The 23,574-nt window shown below is 36.3% G+C and overlaps 1 protein-coding gene, 1 long non-coding RNA gene and 14 other non-coding genes across 20 annotated transcripts; 15 read left to right on the forward strand and 1 right to left on the reverse strand.

Moving 5' to 3' along the window:
- Nucleotides 1–1,480: 1,480 nt before the first annotated feature.
- Nucleotides 1,481–2,605, forward strand: LOC114540276. Its single transcript, XM_028560548.1, has one exon. It carries the CDS (start codon nucleotides 1,481–1,483, stop codon nucleotides 2,603–2,605), a length of 1,125 nt encoding a protein of 374 aa, XP_028416349.1.
- Nucleotides 2,606–15,829: 13,224 nt separating this feature from the next.
- Nucleotides 15,830–15,902, forward strand: Trnak-uuu. The gene has a single exon. It is a non-coding gene; the product is annotated as a tRNA-Lys (tRNA).
- Nucleotides 15,903–16,205: 303 nt separating this feature from the next.
- Nucleotides 16,206–23,082, reverse strand: LOC114540258. Of its 5 annotated transcripts, XR_003689017.1 has the most exons (10): nucleotides 23,042–23,082; nucleotides 22,277–22,344; nucleotides 21,512–21,960; nucleotides 19,278–19,345; nucleotides 18,895–18,962; nucleotides 18,129–18,196; nucleotides 17,746–17,812; nucleotides 17,347–17,453; nucleotides 17,100–17,167; nucleotides 16,206–16,399 (listed from the first exon to the last, which is right to left on the reverse strand). It is a non-coding gene; the product is annotated as an uncharacterized LOC114540258 (long non-coding RNA). The 5 variants fall into 5 exon arrangements; XR_003689016.1 differs by lacking the exon at nucleotides 23,042–23,082 and having other exon boundaries at nucleotides 22,277–22,386; XR_003689018.1 differs by lacking the exons at nucleotides 17,347–17,453; nucleotides 17,746–17,812; nucleotides 23,042–23,082 and having other exon boundaries at nucleotides 22,277–22,386.
- Trnak-uuu lies at nucleotides 16,208–16,280 on the forward strand. Its single transcript has one exon. It is a non-coding gene; the product is annotated as a tRNA-Lys (tRNA).
- Nucleotides 16,976–17,048, forward strand: Trnak-uuu. Its single transcript has one exon. It is a non-coding gene; the product is annotated as a tRNA-Lys (tRNA).
- Trnak-uuu lies at nucleotides 17,623–17,695 on the forward strand. The gene has a single exon. It is a non-coding gene; the product is annotated as a tRNA-Lys (tRNA).
- Nucleotides 18,005–18,077, forward strand: Trnak-uuu. Its single transcript has one exon. It is a non-coding gene; the product is annotated as a tRNA-Lys (tRNA).
- Nucleotides 18,388–18,460, forward strand: Trnak-uuu. Its single transcript has one exon. It is a non-coding gene; the product is annotated as a tRNA-Lys (tRNA).
- Nucleotides 18,771–18,843, forward strand: Trnak-uuu. The gene has a single exon. It is a non-coding gene; the product is annotated as a tRNA-Lys (tRNA).
- Trnak-uuu lies at nucleotides 19,154–19,226 on the forward strand. The gene has a single exon. It is a non-coding gene; the product is annotated as a tRNA-Lys (tRNA).
- Trnak-uuu lies at nucleotides 21,388–21,460 on the forward strand. The gene has a single exon. It is a non-coding gene; the product is annotated as a tRNA-Lys (tRNA).
- Trnak-uuu lies at nucleotides 21,771–21,843 on the forward strand. Its single transcript has one exon. It is a non-coding gene; the product is annotated as a tRNA-Lys (tRNA).
- On the forward strand, nucleotides 22,153–22,225 carry Trnak-uuu. The gene has a single exon. It is a non-coding gene; the product is annotated as a tRNA-Lys (tRNA).
- Nucleotides 22,536–22,608, forward strand: Trnak-uuu. Its single transcript has one exon. It is a non-coding gene; the product is annotated as a tRNA-Lys (tRNA).
- On the forward strand, nucleotides 22,918–22,990 carry Trnak-uuu. The gene has a single exon. It is a non-coding gene; the product is annotated as a tRNA-Lys (tRNA).
- Nucleotides 23,083–23,299: 217 nt separating the features above from the next.
- Nucleotides 23,300–23,372, forward strand: Trnak-uuu. The gene has a single exon. It is a non-coding gene; the product is annotated as a tRNA-Lys (tRNA).
- Nucleotides 23,373–23,574: the final 202 nt, after the last annotated feature.

Here is a 23,574-nt window from a genome sequence, read left to right on the forward strand (position 1 = left end):
AGAGGAGAATTAATTGCTAAGTTTGATACCTTCTTGTATATATGTATATGAATATTTATTTAGTTATAGCTTGTATTTATCTTGTATATTATTTATTAGTTCTATACTGGAAATTTTTAGAACTAACCACAAAAATATATTATTTAAACCTTCCATCTGCAAAGTTATATATAAAATTTTCATTGTTGAACCAGCTTCACATAATTTCACGTGTGGATTAGGAATATATGAAATCTCACATGTGAAATTTCACAGGTCCCTTCACATAACTTCACATGTGAAATTCCACAGGTTTCAATTCCACAAGTGAAATTTCACAGGTCCCATCACATAACTTCACATGTGAAATTCCACAGGTTCTAAATCAACAAGTGAAATTTCACAGGTCCCATCACATAACTTCACATGTGAAATTCCACAGGTTTTAAATCCACATGTGAGATTTCACATATGTGAAATCATGTGGATTTTTCGTATGGGATTTGCTGCTAAATACGAGCATAGAGGCAACCGTCAGACAAATATTTTAAGGGCCATTTCATAAACTCAATTTCGATGAAAAGAAAATATTAAAAGTCGTTTGAAAAAGCAGATTTTTCATTTTTATGATAGAACATACATCTACGTTTCCACATATAATGTTTAAATTGACAGAAATAAATTTTCCTAAGAAATATGCATCCCAATGGGATACTAGGAGTCAATAATTTTGAAACAGTGTTAGATTTCACACATTGATTTAATTCAGCCGTATTTCGATTACTGCTTCCCTTTGTGGGACACTTGTGATAACGTCTTAAAGGATAAATTGCAGGTACTCTAGAACCGTGCGGTTAAAGGGATTACTGTGCAAATTACGATGTCAGTCCCAGCATGATATTGCAAAAATTAAATTTAGACACTCTTAATGTCAGACGTGCTAAATTGAAGAGTGTTTTGTTGTATAAGGTCCTCAATGGACTTTCAGCTCCGGGCCTGACTAAGAATTTTATAAAACTCCGAGATTTGGAAGGCTGCTATCATCTGCGAAATTATGACACTGATTGAAAGTTACCAAAACCAGTAACCAGTTTTTTAAAATGCAGTTTCAATTACAGTGCGTCAAGTATGTGGAATATTCTTCCGATAGCGGCAAAAAAAGCTACCTTAGTTAGGCACCGCAAGCGTTCAATCTCAAGTCTTACATTTAATCTGTAATATAGAATAATTAATTAGTCTTTCATACTTTTATCTCTTTTTTTGTAAATATTGTACTATTTTCAATTTTTTTGTATTATTACACGCCACTCCTGGAAATCAGCTCTTTTTAGAATTGAGTGGGGATAGCATGCTTTAAATAAAGTAATGATGATGATGATTATAATGTTTGCTTATATGAAGTAAATGTATATAGATCACGTGTTAACAAATAGATTAAGGAAGGAACACAATAATGGCGACGAGAATGGTAAAATAAATACGAAGTTACAAATACGCAAACATGGCCACTGCACTTCCAGTTTTTCCAGAATTTAATCTACGAGACCCAAGCAACTTAGCTGCAAGATGGGAAAAATACTTAAAGAGATTTAACAACCTAATGACCGCTATGAACATCACAGATGCGGGTCGGAAACGTGCTTTGCTTTTACATTATGTTGGCGAGGAAGTCAATGACATCTTTGACACATTAGCAGATAAAGGAGACGACAACGAGTTCAAGGAGGCCTGCGATGCGTTAACAAAATATTTTACACCGACGAAGAATGTATCATTTGAAATATTTAAGTTTCGAAATTTGAAGCATGAATCACACGAAACCGTAGACGATTTTCATACACGACTACAGATTGCAGCAAAATATTGTGAATTTGGTGATAACAAGGATAAAGAGATCAAAGCGCAGATAGAGTTGGGAACAATAAATAAGAAACTACGTCGATATTCATTCCGCACACCTGCTCTTTCATTAACAGAAATATTAAATTATGCGAGAACACTTCATGAGACAGAGAAACAAGCTAAAGGAATCGAAGGAGTTCCTCGTAACTCTCCCAAATCGTGCTGCGATAACAGTGCAGACGATGTTCACAAAGTCCAGTCGGAAAGACCAAATCGTCAAGAGATGAGTTCAAATAAAAGATTTCAACAACCTCGTAAAGGTTCCTATACGCAGGTAAAACCACCTGTAACGCTCCAATCATCGAAACGATGTTTCCGTTGTGGATATTCGTGGCCCCATAATGGAGGAAAATGCCCAGCTGAGGGACAGAGATGCAGCAACTGCTTTAAGTACAATCATTTTGCAAAAGTATGCAATTCAAGAGACAAGAAACAAAATCAAAATTCTGCTAATGCTGTGCAAAACGATGCTCAAGATTTACAAAGCACCAAGGATGAGGACAGTACTGACAGTGAAGAATACAGTTTCAGCGTATATAAAGGCAAGGGACCTTGCGAGACCAGCACAAATAAACAAAACAAGCAGTTGTTTCATACCAAATTAAAATTGGGCAAGTCAACCATTAGATTTCAAATAGATAGTGGATCATCAGCCAACATCATTGATGAACACACCTTCTCCACCATCCAAAAAGAAAACCCGTCAATTAAACTGAAAAAGTAAAAAAAACGACTTTATGCTTTCGGCAGTACAGCACCACTTCCATAACTTGGACAGTTCTATTGTGTTTTGGAATCTAAGAAACGACTTGCTAGTGCAAAAATAATAGTTGTCAAGAATGCTACTGGTTGCCTTTTGAGTGGACAAACTTCTATTGATTTAAACTTCCTCAAAATCAATGTCAATAAGATAAACAAACCTACCTTCAGTAAATTGGCAACACACACAAAGATTCCAGCTCGTTTAAAACCTACTATTACTGAATTTGATGAAGTCTTCCATGGCATTGGAAAATTAACAGATTTCCACGCTCACCTTCACATTGACGAAGATGTCAAACCTGTTGTACTACCCACAAGACGAATTCCATTTGCTTTACGAAAGAAAGTTGAACACGAATTACACCAACTCCAAGCACACGACATCATTGAACCTGCAAGAGGACCATCACTTTGGGTGAGTCCAATAGTAGCATTTCCTAAACCTAACAACCCTGATAAAATTCGATTATGTGTAGACATGCGCCAGGCAAACACAGCAATTTTACGAGAAAGACACCCTCAACCAACTGTTGAAGACCTTCTTAATGATTTGAATGGAGCTCGATACTTCAGTAAACTAGATTTAACATCAGCCTATCACCAGTTAGAACTTGATGAACAATCCAGATACATTACAACTTTTACAACACATAAAGGGCTATTTCAATATAAACGTTTAAACTTTGGAACAAACAGTGCCAGCGAGATATTCCAAAACACTATTCAAAATGTGTTTAATGGCATTTCTGGTTGTCGAAACATTAGTGACGATCTCATCATTTTCGGTAGTAGTCAAACAGAGCATGACCAAGCCCTACGAAAAGTTTTACAAATTGCCAAAGAGAGGCATTTGAGATTTGGCTTTAACAAGTGTGAATTTGCAACAATTAGAATTCTTTGGCTATGTCTTTTCTCCCAGTACAAGTAAAGCACGTGCAATAAAAGATGCACCAACGCCAAAAAATGCCTCTGAAGTACGATCATTCTTAGGGATGCTTCAGTATTGCGGACGATTCATTCCCAACTTAGCCGAAATATCAGCCCCACTTCGCTTACTAACCCACAAAGACGTTAAATGGAATTGGACTTCTCGCCAGCAGAAGGCATTTGAGATCCTTAAAGAAATGCTAACTACAGACACCGTCATGTCATATTTTGATCCCTCAAAGCAGACAGAGTTGCATGTTGATGCTTCTCCATTTGGCCTTGGAGCCATTTTGACCACGAGTTCACTTTAATCACAGATCACAAGCCGTTAGAGTTAATATATCAGAATCCCAAGTCACGCCCTTCTGCTAGATTAGAAAGATGGTGTCTACGCCTGCAAAACTACACATTTCAAGTCAAGTATCGCCCGGGTCCCACCAACCCGTCTGACTACTTATCCAGACACCCTATACCTACGTGTGACGACAGGAACGAGCCTACAAAACGTAACCTGGCTGATGAACATGTTCGTTTTGTTGCGCGGAATGCCGTTCCTGTTGCCCTTAATATAGAACAGATTCGGGAAGCTGTCAAGCAAGATTCAACGATGCAGACACTCATTACTGTCTTGCAAAATAATACGTGGAAGTCATTGAAAACCGACAATAATGATAACACTGATATTGACGTTGCTGAACTTAAAGCCTTTGAAAAGGTACAACAAGAGTTGTCATTAACACCGGAAGCGGACTTAATTCTGCGGAGAAATAGACTAATCATTCCCAAGCAATTACGTGAACATGTAATAAAACTAGCCCATGAAGGCCACCAAGGTCTTGTCAAGACAAAGAAACTACTCCGCGAAAAGGTATGGTTTCCAGGTATTGATGCTTTAGCGGAAAAAGCTGTGAAAGAATGCCTTGCATGTCAATCCGTTGGACAACCCGCGAAACCTGCTCCTTTACATACGATGGAAATCCCTCCGCAGGCATGGGACACTGTATATGCTGATTCCCTTGGACCGTTGCCGAGCAAGGACCTGCTGCTCGTAGTGATTGATGGCCGCACCCGATTTCCCGAAGTCGAAGTTGTTCATAGCACTAATGGAAAATCGACAATAAAATGCTTTGATCGCATCTTTGCCACACATGGATTGCCGAGAACAATTGTATCAGACAATGGGCCACCATTTCAAAGTGACGAAATTCGTCAATATATGAGAACAAACGGTATAAAACATCGCAAAATCACGCCCTTATGGCCTCAGGCCAACGCTGAGGCTGAGACATTCATGAAACCACTAAAGAAATGTCTTCAAACTGCAGTGATTGAAAACAAAGACTGGAAACAAGAATTACAGAAATTCCTAATGAATTATCGGGCAACACCGCATTGTACGACTAAAATACCGCCTGCTACAGCGCTCTTTGGACGGACTATTCGCACGAAGATACCCCACCAAGAAGTGAACACTGATATGAAAGAGATAAACAAACGGATAAATGAAGCTGACGCTGAAACCAAAATTAAATCCAAAGCATACGCTGACAAACGTCGTGGGGCACAACATTCTAATTTCAAGATAGGAGATCAAGTTTTGGTTCGACAAGAAAAACGAAATAAACTAGCATCAAGGTTCAATCACAAACCATATAAAATTACGGACAATAAAGGAACAATGATTACGGCACGTCGACATGACCACCAAATCACGAGAAATTGCTCCCACTTTAAGATATTTACTGGAAAGTCGTGGGAAGAGAGTTCAGATAGTGATAACGAAAGTGACGCAGTCATGCCAAGAGAAGTCGGTCAACAACCTGGTCAAGACGTTGAGGCACAAGGAAGAGAAGAAGAACCAGCTGAACATCAAGAAAGACAACGTAGATATCCACTAAGGATAAGACATAACCCTCTGTTCTATCGGGACGAGCAGAATGTATATTAAATAATAAGACAAGTAAACTATTATTGATAATTTGTAAAAGAGCACGTTATTTAGATACTTGCTGATAATTATCGTTGATGATGATGATGATGATGACATGTCACACACGCATCATTTCATATTTTTATTTCATGCTACTTGCTACCAACTTATGAAAATGAGTAACTTCGCAGAATTTTTGTTTAAATTTTTTAGGTGAGAATATTTTTTTCCCTGAGTCACACGCGTCATCACCAAGAATTCCTGAAAAAGCATTCTCAATGCTTACATGTAACCAAGTTTTGTCATGCATGATAGCTTACTTGTAGGTGTACATCATATGTAAGCATAAAATCATCACTGCCATGTGAACTTTAGAGAGAATTTAGTAGATTTTGTTCTCTGAATGTCTCTGAAGCGATCCTCGACTTGCACGGCAAAAGCTAAATTCGCTTTTGAGCAAGAGCTCATATCGATGTGGAATAATTGTGGATATACAAAACTGCGAAGTTACGTACTATATACTACACAGTTTACTCTCCATGTGGTTTTTTTCACTAACGGCTCAGTTTTGAAAATAAATTTGGTCATACGTTTATAGGTGATAAACTAGTTATTGCATTTTCGGTGCTGTCGAATTTGCTGGATACGAGGGGGGGGAAGACTAGTTATGAGCTAGTGACAATAATTGAGTTGTGATTTTGTAGATATATGTAAAATCACTTCGCATGCAAGGAAATTGATTATTATTAAAATTGCGCACCTTACACATATATTCCTGGTCAGTAGAGTAAATATTGCTATTTTTGCTGTGGTTGCATTTGGTTTGTGTCAATCTAGCTACCGGTACCGATATTTTTGTCGATATTTTTGTGGTCAAGTTTACAAAACAGATGTGTAAGAAAAATTTCCACAAACTTTTGTGTTGCTGTGGATGCATTTTCCTCGTGTAAATTTACCGATGTTTTTAGTAATATTTAGTAATATTTACACATTCAATGTGCTCTCATATTAATGCAAGTCATACTCATTCGTTTAGTTCAGAGAATACAAGCGCTTGGTACATTAGAACTTAAGTGGAGTGGAACTTGACTTCTTGGCATCAATTTGAAGTCAAGATCTATTTATGCCCATTTTGGGCTCTAAATGACAAATGACCGACTGATTACGTAACCAAGTAAAAAACAAATTACACTGTATGTACTTACTCTACCGAGGTTGATGAACAACGTTTAATCGTGCAAAAGGAGAACAGGCTTACGATCCAGCTTTTCGAAACACAGCCTTTAATTCCAGCGTCGTTTAATAATTTCCCTCCAATTCTTAGACGGTTGCCGGTAGCTGCATCTAAATACGTATGAGGAAAACGTGTAAAAGGATTTACGGATACGTGTGTCCTCGTCAAACAGAACGCTACGTGTAGCTGTTAAAAAAGACATGCCATTACAGAAACAAATACCTTTATTTGTAATATCATTTCAATTGAACCTGGATTGAAGGGTCACGGACGGGGATTTGGCACGTGACGCTTAATACAGGTCTTGTAGAAATTAACACGCGGCCTAAATATACCGTTTAATAAATAGGCTATAACTTAATTTGAAAAAATCAGAAATACATTGGATTCCACATATCAAGTAACCGATTAAAAAGTATATACATAAATCCAAAAAATGAGAAGGTCTGACACACTCCGGTAAAGTACAATGAGCTATAGAAGGCAAGAGTCTTAACAAAGATTTGGGCAATAGAAATTCCGTCTGAGTATCATTTTTATAGCAATACATTTCTGTGTCAGTGGCTGAAAGGAAAGTTGACACAGGAAAAACGTCTTCAGTAAGATAGTTCCCCTAATATTGAGATATAAAATATTGGGTACGGTATGGAATGGTCCAAAAATACATGAAAACTCCAGAGCTGTATAGCCGTAGACAGGCCTGATAGGTTTTTTATGACAATTATATATTTGCACAATAGAGTTACAAAAATTTAGCCTCCTTTCAGCACATCTAATTCTTTGAAACATTTTTTTTGGTTTTTCGATCTGCAAAGAAGTTGTGAAATTATTTAAAGATCTTTGATTCAATATGTAAATACTTCAACATATAAAATCTCAAGGGCATGGATTCTTCTAAATTTTTAACATAGACTTCAAAACAACATGAAGAAGCAAACATGGAACCAATATCCAACATATGACACAAGTGGCTGGCAATGATGTTCCCAATTGAGCATAGAGTATGGTCCAGTAACAAACATGTTAGGAAAAAGTGTTATATCATGGTTTGATCAAACATACTTTGGTAATTAGGTATTGAATATTGAATACGTGTAAAATGATATACAGTCTCAGAGTGTTTGATTGCGGACCAGTATGGTGAAAATTCAAAAATCTGATTCATTTGAAGATTTGAAACATTGTGAATGGCCATGTAGATATACTATTACTATACTATTAAACAGATGGACAATTTAGATAAAAACTACATGTTTATGGATGTAAACAACAAGATGATGGCATTCCAGGATAGCAAGTTAGAAATCATGCCGAATGACCGGAATACAAATTAAGGGGATGACCTCCCCCAAAAAAGTGGTATTTGTTCTCTATGCATAAAATTCCTATGGGGTACCTTCTTTGAATGTTTACATCTTGAAATAATATATGTGGCAAGAGTTATGCATAGGAATCTTTCATCCAAGGAGTCAATTCTTGCTATATAATGTGTGACATTGCATACCCAGTAAAGTATAAATTAATAAAAATATAAGCTCATTAAGTTCAAATATAAAACAAGTTTTAGCCAGAAATCCTTGATACAAATCTCTGATGCTGTACCAACAGGCAATCATTGGTACATGTAAGTGGCTAATATATTCATTATGTGTTCCAAACAGACTGCATATGTTCTTAAATAAAAAAGTACAATGCTCTAACTGCAAAAGATAACTAACTCAGCATATATATGCATGTTGGCACAAATCAATTTTAAAAATGTTTTGAGATTTTAGACAGATTCATAAGAATTTACTTTTTTGCTACAGTCATAGGCTACAGTCTTACAGAGTATTTTTACAAAATACATACAAAAAACAGTAACGCCAAAAAACATTTTGCATGCTCTCATTTGTTTCTTAAATTTATTTGTATCTTGGACGCAGTATAAAGCTGATCGCATAATTATCGAAAAATTGTTGTAGGCTTGTGTAGGTATACTCCAAATACTCTATGTCGTGGTTACGGATCTTATTGAGAATCGTTTGAATGCTACAATTACATCAATTTTGTCATCAATTTTGTCATCAATTTTGTCTGGCTATGTTATGTGAAGTTGTAAACCGTAAACGGAGTATACAGTTATATCCTGAGTCCTAAAAATAATCCTGCAAATTAATAACTTACCATCCGAGTCAGAAGAAGCTCAAGTCATGTAAATAACGCAAACATTAATTCTTAAACCAAAAAATAGCAAACAAGTTATGAAAGACTGGCAGAAATAGAGAATAACCTTCGGCTGGTTCGAAAGAATTTACTTCTCAGACTCAGTTCTCAGCACGTGTGACAAATCTTCTAATAACTGTGAACGGTGGTCACACTTCGGCATTCCGCATGCGCGCCCGCGATATTTTCCAGCGGTAAATGATGGTATACTTCATATAGATGCCCTCTGAAAATCTAGTTTATTTTTAACGTTCAATAAAGCCGAATAAAGCTAGCGCAGTTTACTCATATTAGTAGTAATAGAATTTTCCCTCGCAATCGCGTAAATAAACGAAACAGCTGGACCTACTACATGTATGTTTGTGCCGTGTCTCGTTTTATTTCAGAGGTTTTATTTAACAATGAGTTTGGTTTTTGGTCGAGGGTAGTAAGTCGAGGGTCGAGAGTTAGGTCGAGGGTAAAGTCGAGGGTGAAGTCGAGGGTCGATTTTTATCGCATTTTACAATCGGCAATGTCGAGGGTATATTTTCCGCCTTGTTGTCCGAAACTATTATAAGTGAATTGACAATATGCTGTATCGCATATTGCGTGGAAGAAAATATTAACAATAATAATATTAATAATATAATATTAATATTATTAACGATGTAATATTAATATAGGCAAATTGTGAATTTCTACAATTGACCCTTGACGTCACCCTCGACATTGCCGATTTAAAATGCGATTAAAATCGACCCTCGACTTTACCCTCGACTTTACCCTCGACCTCACTCTCGACCCTCGACTTACTACCCTCGGCCCTCGACCAAAACCCAAACTCAATTATCATGTCATTAACACCTAAAATAGATGAAATCCGCACATTTGTCACTAACTCTGGAGGGGAAGTTGCCGACTTCATTGAGACATGGCTCAAAGTTCTATACCAAATTCTATCGTGGATATTCCGGGATATAGAACAATTCGAAAAGATAGACTCTAGAAAGAATACATGGAGGAGTATGTGTATATGTTAAAAATGAAATGAAAGTCTCTGTTTTGCATGATTTGGAGAATCCTGAATTCAAAGTGCTTTGGGTACACTTAATACCTAGTATTAACCACGTGATCTATCTTCAATTGTCGTAGGAGCGCTGTATCATCCCCCAGGTTCAGACGATAAATCTATGCTAAAGTATCTTGCTGATAGTCTGATTAGTGTAGAACCATTGTATACTGAGAACTGTGGAAAATCCCAAATATATCGAGACAGTTTAAGTTAAAACCACTAGTAAAGTTTAATACTAGAGGACCAAGAACCCTAGATTTGATATTAACGAGCATATCTCATTTTTTTGACAGCGTTAAGAAACATCCACCGTTTGGCTTATCTGATCACCTCACAGTTTCAGTCGCTCCAAAAATCAGAGAATCCTACGGCAATAAACCGAAAATGATTAAAATACGTGACACCAGGCGTAGTAACAAGAGAGCCTTGGGGAATATTCTATCACAAGTGAATTCGTCGTGTCTCGAACGAATTGATGGATGTGAAGATAAACTGATGTGTTTTTTTAACACAATGGTATCAGGTATCCAACACCCTAAATCTAATAATGCCAGTTAAAGAGAAAATATCCATAACAACGAAGCTCCCTGGATGTCTGATAAACTTAAACAAGCAATCAAGAACCGTGAACAAGCCCTGAAAGACGGAAATATAAGGTGCTTCAATTACTATCGCAATTTAGTAAATTCCGTACGGAAAAAATGCAGTTCCTCGTATTATAACAACAAGATCGAGAATCTTATGTTAGGAATTGAGGTCTAAATCGAACATATAACCGTATTTATTCATGATTAATAACGCTATACAAAGATATACAAGACAAAAAGCTTAGCGAAGCATAAATCTATATAAGCACATGCTATGCAATCACGTGACTAATCTAACCAATGACATGCTCTAAATATGAATATATCATGTGTGATTAATTATATGTTTAACATCTTAAACATGTTAAACCTAAAGGTTGGTCGAATGAGATTAAGAAAATCAGTGCTATGATCCCTGCAAGTAAACGTGATTTCTAGTCCACCCTACAAGTAGACGAGTTAGAACACTTGACCAATACCCAAATGGCTAACAAAATTAATAACAGTTTTTTCGAGCCTCTCCAAGAATTTCAGCCTCTGAGGTGTGCGACTAAACTGTCGACGCAACCTTAAAAGTTATTACGGTCAGTGATCTTGAAGTGTACAGATGCCTAAAATCTCTTAATCCCTCCAAAGCAAGTGCTCCGATGACATTCCTCCTTGGCTGCTTAAAGAAAATGCGGTTCTTTTGGCGTTACCTGTCACAAAAATACTGAACTGCTCATTTAAGAAGAACCAACTTCCAATGATTTGGAAACTAGCTAACGTAGTCCCAATTCCAAAATCGACACCAGTTGAGCACATAAAACAACAACTCCGCCCCATCTCTCTTACGCCGATCCTCTCAAAACTGCAGGGGCGCCTTGGCCGGGGGGGCCAGAGGGGGCCATGGCCCCCCCAGGATTAAAACCTGTCGGAAATTTACGAACATTGCATGTTGTCGGAGTATATCAATCATAACAGAGACTAAGTTATTTTTGCATTTGTGGCTGTGTTATGCTGAACAACCCAAAAGTATTTGAACTATCAGAAAATAGACGCAGTTACTTCTAATATTATACGGTACAACACTACCCCAATTTTTTATTATACTGTTGTCGCGCAGGCTAAACTAGCTGTTTCTTCCGAACGTTTCCGGTTTCCGAAAAACATATTTTCTATTAATATAACATTACGCAAGGGATGTAATTTTCGAAATGTCGGAGATTGGCGCGATAAAATCATGAATGGCGATGTAACTTCGACCGCATTTATTGTTCAGTGAGTTTATACAGTTTATTGCATTATATGGTGACCGTCTAAAGAACACCAGCATGTTCCGTATCAGAATGCTGGAGCTACAGCAAATCCTTTTCAAGTTAGTACTTTTAGTCAAACGCTTCCTGAAGTTTATACAAAGATATAAGGTACCACGATAGTACAGCGGAAGAACTAAACTGATGAGAGGATTGAAGCAATTGCGAATATGTTTATATTTTGGTTATAAACAAATGTTGCGTATATAGAATACGCTGTATGCTCATCCACTAAGATTACAAAGCTGTAATAGAGTATCCTGAAATAACCTATCGCGTTATTTGTTAATGCACGTGGATTAGAAATCTCTGTAATACAGTTTTCCCACAAACAGTTAGCTGTATCAAAAATTATTCAACTACTCAATTGAAAAGCGTATGTAAAACGTGAATATTTATCTGTCATATTCATTGTGCATAAAGCGTCAATTTAAATTAGTAGACGTAGCTCGTGATCTTTGTCATAGCAACTGCATGCGCGTCCTTGCCCAAAACCCCCTGTCAGTTTTATCAATATTCGTTACTTTTTTCTTATAAAGATGTCGGAAAAAAACGTGCTGGTCGGAATAATGTTGCCTTTGGCCACCCCTACATTAGCACACCCACGGCGCCCCTGCGGAAACGGTTTCCTGACCAACAGACAACAACGATTTAAACTTGGAGAAGACTTTGAGCTTTTCAGAATGGGGGAATGAATGTTCCTGTTGATGTTCCGCAGGGAACAAAACTTGGTCCCTGCATGGCTTTTTGTTCTAATTATCAATGACCTAAGTACCACCAGTGTTGATGATCAATTCAAATTTGTAGACGATTTTACAATATCAGGATCCGTGCAGAAATTCGCACCAAGTAAAATCAACAATGCAGTCACGGATATTCAAAATTGGTGTGAGGCAATCAAATTTAGCTGTGCCGTGGTAAGAAATTGGGTCCAAGAAACCCGCTAACCGCAGTCTACCATATAAATGATATACAGAGTGCATGTAACTTGATTTGCAACTTTTACAAGGGAATAAACTGATTTCAGCTAGTTGAAGGTAAAATTTTGAAAGGTTTCTTCTTACTAAAACTTTCAAATTAACAACAGCATGACAGAAAACGTTGTCAAATCGCCTAAAAAGAAACTGAATGTCTAAATGAACAATTGTAAACGATTGAGTTGGCATTGTTTTTAATAGACATTTCCCCTTTTTAGCTTTCAAGCGCGCAATGCGTGACGGTAGTTGATTATCAAGCAACTTTGAGTAGCGATATCACTCTGCTTAGCAGCGATTTTTTTGTAAGAAAACGTTGGCGGTTCTTTTTGCTTCTTTTCGGCGACAAAACAACGCTCCTGATCATGGCGAAATCACAACTCAAATTGACATTGAGAATGAACTACCGTCGGCATCGCGCGTTTGAAAGCTAAAAGGGGAAAGGTCTATTGGTGTCGTTCCTAACTAATTTCACCACAGCCGTGCCGTGCTGGACCAATAATCATTGATCTAGTGTAATGAAAACCGGGCTTTGAATTGCAAAATAATTTCTTAAATAAAAGTATATTGCTAAACTCGGGTTACTTCTAATAATTTCACTTCGAATAATTTTAATATAGTTTTCTCGTATATTTTAATTAAATTGAAAGTGAATATGATCAGCCTGGTACAAACCCAGGCGCTTTTTAGGAAAACAAAGGTTATAAAGATCTCTACATAGCTGAATGCAAACTATATGAACTACCTTCGTTTTTGATAAATGCGCATGGGTGCGAGACTGGAATATGATCGCATTCGTAGTCCTAAACAATATCGTTGTATTGGTGTCGAAAAACACAAGTTCTCTTCCTAGTCTGAGCACGGACCTACGTTTCGCCCATTCCTTGCGTCTACCCACAAATTTTAGGAAAGGTCCGCGCGCTTTGTTTTTTAACGCCCGTGACGATCCCATGAGCAGAATTTCAAAGGCCGAAACGCCCGCACGGGTAAAGCGAACGGTAATGGAGAATAACCTTTTCGAACCTATATTCAAAGTTATATAACGTAAATTCACTAAACGCAATTCGTAAAACTAGGCTCAGGTTTGCGCGGCCCTCCTCCAGCTATTGTGGCAAGTAACTAGCTATATAGTCCTCTTAGAAAAATAAGTGAAAACAAGTTTTGGGTTTTTACATTTCAGTTGCAATATATGATATTATTAAATTCTTGACATACCCCTAAAGCGAGGGAAACCCGTGGCTGTGGCTTCGCTGGTGTCCTTCCGCGAGACACAAACACAATTATATTAAAACAAAAACATGCGCCGGAGACAGAGCTGCATCTGGGACCGGTTGTAAAAATTTTGGGTATGGCTACAAAATTGCCCGTTGTCCGCTGTAATTTTGATTACACCTTAGTATTCCTATCAATTTGGGATTGTCTTTCATAATTTTAGGTCCCAAGCTGTAGTTTTATAATTTATTGTTTTTCAGAGTTTTTCTTCACAGTGAAAAATCACATTCCGAAAGATTATACAATCAACATGTTATTATATTCGGGCAAAAAATCATGCATAAAAAAGCGCGCGTGCCAAAAAAAACGTGCATCGATGTAGTCGTGGCCGAATGGTTAAGGCGACAGATTAGAGATCTGGAGCCGGTGTCAAGCGAAATTCATGACCATTACGAAATACATGACCACGCGAGACGAGTCACGAATTTAGCGGCTTACTCGAGCGAAAAACATGACGATTGCGAAATCTATGATTCAGCGGCCGAGTGCGACAAACGGTTTTGGCTAATTTTGATCAAAACTTCAGTAAGTTTCGGTAGTTAATCGAGAATAAGTGTAAAGCAAAGATTTACTAGGACAGATAAAACATCATTGAAGGCTATTTAAATAGCTAAAATACTATTGATTATCGACCCAAGCCATTCTTCACCATCATCTTTCTTGCAAATTATCAGATTCACTATTGAATGTGTACATAAAGGGTAAATATATATATAAACTAAATGAATATTAAGAGCTATAAAAGCAAAATGAATAATAAGAGCTATAAAAGCCAAATGAATAATAAGAGCTGTAAAACAAATAACAATAATAAAATTTATAAGATCATATCACATATTATTATGATGCGATGCCTCAATGCGAAGTTATTAAACGGCTAGACATACCTTCATATTTAAAGTTTCTCGAGAATTGAGACAGCGTGTGGATATTTTTTCCTTGCGACTTTGTCAAGAGTGGCAACATGAGTAGGCTCCTGGCATCCTGATTTTAGGAAGTGCAGCACTTCTTCCACTTAAAAACTTCGAAAAATCTTCCTTTGAGACAAGTCAGAGAATACGTGTTGAACAGTAAATAACTTGCGAAATTTATGAACAGAATGTAACTTATGCGCGCATTAGCGCATGCCCAGAACTGCGACACTCATATAATTCGCAAGTCATAAATTTCGGGTGACACCTGTCGCATCAAGCCCGTTTAGATTAAAACGGTGCATGGTTAAGTTTAAGAATAGGTGAGGGTAAATCCATTTTAGCACTTCACTGGATGTAGGTAAATTCTAGAGGTCTAAAGGGTCTTAATTTCGAGTGAAATTATACACAATTCAACTTCAAGCCATGCAGGAACAGTTGCAATACAAAAATGAGTCAACAAACGGACCACTGGCAGGAATCAAACCTACGCTTTTGCGATTCGGCTGCCGTGCTATTCCCATTCAGTCATTGTATATAGTGTCCCAGAAAAAGCTCAGTTGGAAGAGCATCAGACTCTTAATCTGCGGACCATCGGTCTGAGCCCCATATCGGGCTGGTTTCGATTACCTGTTTGATTAAACGGGAAATTCAGTAAAAAAATGCGTGTCTTAAAATATTTTTTGCTAAATCTCCTAAAGAGAAAGTTACTTTTGACCAGCTTGCATTTTCGTTGAATGAAAAATTATTTTTACGATAAACATTACTGGTTGGTTAATTTCCCAACGAAAGCACTAGCTGCCCGGTTAGCTCAGTTGGTAGAGCATCAGACTTTTATTCTGAGTGCCATGGGTTCGAGTCCCATATCGCGCTGATTTTGATTACCTGTTAAATGAAACGGGAAATTCAGTAAAGAATACTTATTTCAATAATTGAACGGTGAGCAGAAATAAACACTTTCACAAATATATAAGACTCTACAGCTTGGCGCTAAAAGAGAAATTATTTTTAGGAGATTAGAAGGAATGTGCAATTTTCAAAAAAACGTAGCTAAAAATTTTTTTTTAAATCTCCTAACGAGAAAGTTACTTTCGACCTGCTTCCATTGTCGTTGAATCAAAATTTATTTTTAGGATAAAAAATATTGATTGGTTAATTTCCTAACAAAAGTACTAGCTGCCCGGTTAGCTCAGTTGGTAGAGCATCAGACTTTTAATCTGAGGGCCATGGGTTCGAGTCCCATATCGGGCTTGTTTTGATTACCTGTTTGATTAAACGGGAAATTTAGTAAAGAATACTTACTTCAATAATTGAATGGGTGAGCAGAAATAAACACTTTGAAAAATATATCGGACTTGACAGCTTTGTCGCTGAAAGAGAAATTATTTTTATGAGATAAGAAGGCATGTGAAATTTTCAAAAAAATGCCTTGCGAAAAATATTTTTTTGCTAAATCTCCTAACGAGAAAGTTACTTTCGACCTCCTTGCATTTTCGTTGAATCAAAATTTATTTTTAGGATAAAAAACATTGATTGGTTAATTTCCAAACAAAAGCACTAGCTGCCCGGTTAGATCAGTTGGTAGAGCGTCAAACTTTTAATCACAGGGCCATGGGTTCGACTCCCATGTCGCGCTGATTTTGATTACCTGTTTAATGAAACGGGAAATTCAGTAAAGAATGCTTATTTCAATAATTGAATGGTGAGCAGAAAGAAACACTTTGACAAATATATAAGACTCTACAGCTTTGTCGCTAAAAGAAAAATTATTTTTAGGAGATTAGAAGGCATGTGCAATTTTCAAAAAAATACGTTGCTAAAAATATTTTTTGCTAAATCTCCTAACGGGAAAGTTACTTTCGACCTGCTTCCATTGTCGTTGAATCAAAAATTATTTTTAGGATAAAAAATGTTGATTGGTTAATTTCCCAAAAAAAGCACTAGCTGCCCGGTTAGCTCAGTTGGTAGAGCATCAGGCTTTTACTCTGAGGGCCATGGGTTCGAGTCCCATCTAGGGCTTGTTTTGATTACCTGTTTGATTAAACGGGAAATTAAGTAAAAAATACTTACTTCAATAATTGAATGGTTGAGCAGAAAGAAACACCTTGAAAAATATAACGGATTTGACAGCTTTGTCGCTGAAAGATAAATTATTTTTAGGAGATTAGAAGGCATGTGAAATTTTCAAAAAAATACGTTGCTAAAAATATTTTTTGCTAAATCTCCTAACGAGAAACTTACTTTTGACCTGCTTCCATTGTCGTTGAATCAAAAATTATTTTTAGGATAAAAAACATTCAGGGCTGATTTTGATTACCTGTTTAATGAAACGGAAAATTCAGTAAAGATAATTTGTTTTAACAATTTAATGATTGAAGAGAAATAATCGCCTCGACAAATATATCGGACTTGACTGCTTTTTCGCTAAAAGAGAAATTATTCTTAAAAGATTAGAAGGCATGTGAAATTTTCAAAATAATGCGTGGGTAAAAATATTTTTTGCTAAATCTCCTAACAAGAAGGTTACTTTTGACCTACTTGCATTGTTGTTGAATGAAAAATTATTTTAAAGATAAAAAACATTTGCATAGGTGCCCGGTTAGCTCAGTTGGTAGAGCATCAGGCCTTTAATCTGAGGGCCATGGGTTCGAGTCCTATATCGGGCTGGTTTTGTTTACTTGTATATTAAACTGGAAATTCAGTAAAGCATGCTTACTTGAATAATTGAATGGTGAGCAGAAATAAACACCTTGACAAATATACAAGACTTGACAGCTTTGTCGCTGAAAGAGAAATTATTTTTAGGAGATTAGAAGGCATGTGAAATTTTCAAAAAAATACGTTGCTAAAAATATTTTTTGCTAAATCTCCTAACGAGAAAGTTACTTTCGACCTGCTTGCATTGTCGTTGAATCAAAATTTATTTCTAGGATAAAAAATTTTGATTGGTTAATTTCCTAACAAAAGTACTAGCTGCCCGGTTAGCTCAGTTGGTAGAGCATCAGACTTTTAATCTGAGGGCCATGGGTTCGAGTCCCATATCGGGCTTGTTTTGATTACCTGTTTGATTAAACGGGAAATTCAGTAAAGAATACTTACTTCAATAATTGAATGCGTGAGCAGAAATAAACACTTTGAAAAATATATCGGACTTGACAGCTTTGTCGCTGAAAGATAAATTATTTTTAAGAGATTAGAAGGCATGTGAAATTTTCAAAAAAAATACGTTCGTAAAAATATTTTTAATCAATCTCCTAACGAGAAGGTTACTTTCGACCTGCTTCCATTGTCGTTGAATCAAAATTTATTCATAGGATAAAAAACATTGATTCGTTAATTTCACAACACTTGCATAGGTGCCCGGTTAGCTCAGTTGGTAGAGCATCAGACTTTTAATCTGAGGGCCATGGGTTCGAGTCCCATATCGGGCTGGTTTTGATTACCTGTATATTAAACTGGAAATTCAGTAAAGAGTGCTTATTTGAATACTTGAATAGTGATCATAAATAAACACTTTGACAAATATATAAGACTTGACAGTTTTGTCACTGAAAGAGAAATTATTTTTAGGAGATTAGAAGGCATGTACAATTTTCAATAAAAAAAAGTTGCTAAAAATTTTTTTTTCTGAATCTCCTAACGAGAAAGTTACTTTCGACCTGCTTCCATTGTCGTTGAATCAAAAATTATTTTTAGCATAAAAAATATTGATTGGTTAATTTCCCAACGAAAGCACTAGCTGCCCGGTTAGCTCAGTTTGTAGAGCATCAGACTTTTAATCTGAGGGCCATGGGTTCGAGTCCCATATCGGGCTAGTTTTGGTTACCTGTTTGATTAAACGGGAAATTCAGTAAAGAATACTTACTTCAATAATTGAATGCGTGAGCAGAAATAAACACTTTGAAAAATATATCGGACTTGACAGCTTTGTCGCTGAAAGATAAATTATTTTTAAGAGATTAGAAGGCATGTGAAATTTTCAAAAAAATACGTTCGTAAAAATATTTTTTAATCAATCTCCTAACGAGAAGGTTACTTTCGACCTGTTTCCATTGTCGTTGAATCAAAAATTATTCATAGGATAAAAAACATTGATTCATTAATTTCACAACACTTGCATAGGTGCCCGGTTAGCTCAGTTGGTAGAGCATCAGACTTTTAATCTGAGGGCCATGGGTTCGAGTCCCATATCGGGCTTCTTTTGGTTACCTGTTTGATTAAACGGGAAATTCAGTAAAGAATACTTACTTCAATAATTGAATGCGTGAGCAGAAATAAACACTTTGAAAAACATATCGGACTTGACAGCTTTGTCGCTGAAAGATAAATTATTTTTAAGAGATTAGAAGGCATGTGAAATTTTCAAAAAAATACGTTCGTAAAAATATTTTTTAATCAATCTCCTAACGAGAAGGTTACTTTCGACCTGCTTCCATTGTCGTTGAATCAAAAATTATTCATAGGATAAAAAACATTGATTCATTAATTTCACAACACTTGCATAGGTGCCCGGTTAGCTCAGTTGGTAGAGCATCAGACTTTTAATTTAATTTAATAACTTTGCCAATGTAATAACAATAAATTGACACGGGAGCCGCAACAGCTAGTTGCCAATTACCGCGGACCGAATAATTACTTAACATAACAACAAAGCACAACATAACAAACATATAACAAAGAAACAAAGTTAATACAACATCAGACCAAGAGTGGATAAGATCGAGTAAATATGAAAACTAATCACCTCGATCAGTCAATTTATAAAACTGAATGAAATAGAAATTCACGTCGAATATATATATATATATATATATAGGTTAATAGACCTTATCAACTCTCATTCTCGTATTATCTAACAACAGCAGGATATTGGACACGCAAGACTACGCGCCAAGTTACATTTTAGGCATATCGTTTTGAATGTTCGAGGATTTTCAGAGTCATAATTCACTGCTAAAGATTTATAATAATATCTTAGCAAGACTGTTTTGAAATAACTATAACTGTTCGTATCAAAATCCAACTCATCCACGAGTGCGTTCCATATGCGGCATGATCTGATAAGAAATGACTGTTGGTAGGTTGTGGTCTTACATCTAGGAACATCATATTTAGTGTTGTTACTTGATGAGGATCTTGTTTTTCTACGTGAGTTTTGGATGACAGGGGAAACAGTCGTTTCGATCATGCCATGAGTAATTTTGAAGAAGAAGGTTAGGTCAAGGTATTCATGCCAGTAGGATATAGGAAGAAGGTGTAGGGTTTGCAATCTTGTGTTGTACGTTTCATCTGTCGAAAATGGAAGGTTGAGGATATATTTCGTTGCACGTCTCTGTGTTCTTTCTAATAAGTTAATGAGTTCAATGGTTTGTGGTGCCCAAATCTGCGAACAGTAGCCGTAGTGAGAACGAACTAATGCGAGATATAATGTCCGTCTTGGTGCTGAACTCGAGATAAACATTGTGTTTCTTCTAATGTAGCCTAGCAACTTGTTAGCTTTAGATGCCTGTTGATGAACTTGTGCATTCCACGTAAGGTTGGACGATACGCATACTCCAAGATCCTTCTCAATTTTAGTTCGATGTAATTGGTGGTCGATTAAATTGTATTCAGATGATATTGGTTTAATCTTTCTGGTTATACGTTGCTGCTTACATTTCTCTTTATTAAAAGTCAGACCAGATGTAGATGACCAGTGTTCCAGCTTTTTGAGATCTTTCTGAAGTAACGTAGAATCCTCCTGGCATTTAATGTTAGAGAACAATTTCGTATCGTCAGCGAACATTGCTACTTGGGACGTATTGACTGATTCAAAAAGATCATTAACATATAACAGAAACAAAACTGGTCCAAGAATTGATCCTTGTGGAACACCTGATGATACAGGAAGAGTGTTTGAGGTGGCACCAAGTACTGTTACACGCTGGCGACGGCCTGATAAATACGATTGGAACCATTTCAGCAGACTACCTCCAAAACCGTAATTTCGGAGGTAGTCTGCTGAAATGGTTCCAATCTGAGGGCCATGGGTTCGAGTCCCATATCGGGCTGGTTTTGATTACCTGTATATTAAACTGGAAATTCAGTAAAGAATGCTTATTTGAAAACTTGAATAGTGATCATAAATAAACACTTTGACAAATATATAAGACTTGACAGTTTTGTCACTGAAAGAGAAATTATTTTTAGGAGATTAGAAGGCATGTGCAATTTTCAATAAAAAAAAGTTGGTAAAAATTTTTTTGCTGAATCTCCTAACGAGAAAGTTACTTTCGACCTGCTTCCATTGTCGTTGAATCAAAAATTATTTTCAGGATAAAAATATTGATTGGTTAATTTCCCAACGAAAGCACTAGCTGCCCGGTTAGCTCAGTTGGTAGAGCATCAGACTTTTAATCTGAGGGCCATGGGTTCGAGTCCCATATCGGGCTTGTTTTGGTTACCTGTTTGATTAAACGGGAAATTCAGTAAAGAATACTTACTTCAATAATTGAATGCGTGAGCAGAAATAAACACTTTGAAAAACATATCGGATTTGACAGCTTTGTCGCTGAAAGATAAATTATTTTTAAGAGATTAGAAGGCATGTGAAATTTTCAAAAAAATACGTTCGTAAAAATATTTTTTAATCCATCTCCTAACGAGAAGGTTACTTTCGACCTGCTTCCATTGTCGTTGAATCAAAAATTATTCATAGGATAAAAAACATTGATTCGTTAATTTCACAACACTTGCATAGGTGCCCGGTTAGCTCAGTTGGTAGAGCATCAGACTTTTAATCTGAGGGCCATGGGTTCGAGTCCTATATCGGGCTGGTTTTGATTACCTGAATATTAAACTGGAAATTCAGTAAAGAATGCTTATTTGAATACTTGAATAGTGATCATAAATAAACACTTTGACAAATATATAAGACTTGACAGTTTTGTCACTGAAAGAGAAATTATTTTTAGGAGATTAGAAGGCATGTGCAATTTTCAAAAAAATACGTTGCTAAAAATTTTTTTTGCTGAATCTCCTAACGAGAGAGTTACTTTCGACCTGCTTCCATTTTCGTTGAATCAAAAATTATTTTTAGGACAAAAAATATTGATTGGTTAATTTCCCAACGAAAGCATTAGCTGCCCGGTTAGCTCAGTTGGTAGAGCATCAGACTTTTAATCTGAGGGCCATGGGTTCGAGTCCCATATCGGGCTTGTTTTGATTACCTGTTTGATTAAACGGGAAATTCAGTAAAGAATACTTACTTCAATAATTGAATGCGTGAGCAGAAATAAACACTTTGAAAAATATATCGGACTTGACAGCTTTGTCGCTGAAAGATAAATTATTTTTAAGAGATTAGAAGGCATGTGAAATTTTCAAAAAAATACGGTCGTAAAAATATTTTTTAATCAATCTCCTAACGAGAAGGTTACTTTCGACCTGCTTCCATTGTCGTTGAATCAAAAATTATTCATAGGATAAAAAACATTGATTCGTTAATTTCACAACACTTGCATAGGTGCCCGGTTAGCTCAGTTGGTAGAGCATCAGACTTTTAATCTGAGGGCCATGGGTTCGAGTCCTATATCGGGCTGGTTTTGATTACCTGAATATTAAACTGGAAATTCAGTAAAGAATGCTTATTTGAATACTTGAATAGTGATCATAAATAAACACTTTGACAAATATATAAGACTTGACAGTTTTGTCACTGAAAGAGAAATTATTTTTAGGAGATTAGAAGGCATGTGCAATTTTCAAAAAAATACGTTGCTAAAAATTTTTTTTGCTGAATCTCCTAACGAGAGAGTTACTTTCGACCTGCTTCCATTTTCGTTGAATCAAAAATTATTTTTAGGATAAAAAATATTGATTGGTTAATTTCCCAACGAAAGCATTAGCTGCCCGGTTAGCTCAGTTGGTAGAGCATCAGACTTTTAATCTGAGGGCCATGGGTTCGAGTCCCATATCGGGCTTGTTTTGATTACCTGTTTGATTAAACGGGAAATTCAGTAAAGAATACTTACTTCAATAATTGAATGCGTGAGCAGAAATAAACACTTTGAAAATATATCGGACTTGACAGCTTTGTCGCTGAAAGATAAATTATTTTTAAGAGATTAGAAGGCATGTGAAATTTTCAAAAAAATACGGTCGTAAAAATATTTTTTAATCAATCTCCTAACGAGAAGGTTACTTTCGACCTGCTTCCATTGTCGTTGAATCAAAAATTATTCATAGGATAAAAAACATTGATTCGTTAATTTCACAACACTTGCATAGGTGCCCGGTTAGCTCAGTTGGTAGAGCATCAGACTTTTAATCTGAGGGCCATGGGTTCGAGTCCCATATCGGGCTGGTTTTGATTACCTGTATATTAAACTGGAAATTCAGTAAAGAATGCTTATTTGAATAATTGAATAGTGATCATAAATAAACACTTTGACAAATATGTAAGACTTGACAGTTTTGTCACTGAAAGAGAAATTATTTTTAGGAGATTAGAAGGCATGTGCAATTTTCAATAAAAAAAAGTTGCTAAAAATTTTTTGCTGAATCT

This window comes from Dendronephthya gigantea, unplaced genomic scaffold, assembly GCF_004324835.1.
Source record: "Dendronephthya gigantea isolate DGI-Jeju-01 unplaced genomic scaffold, DenGig_1.0 000228F, whole genome shotgun sequence".
Lineage (NCBI taxonomy): Eukaryota > Metazoa > Cnidaria > Anthozoa > Malacalcyonacea > Nephtheidae > Dendronephthya > Dendronephthya gigantea.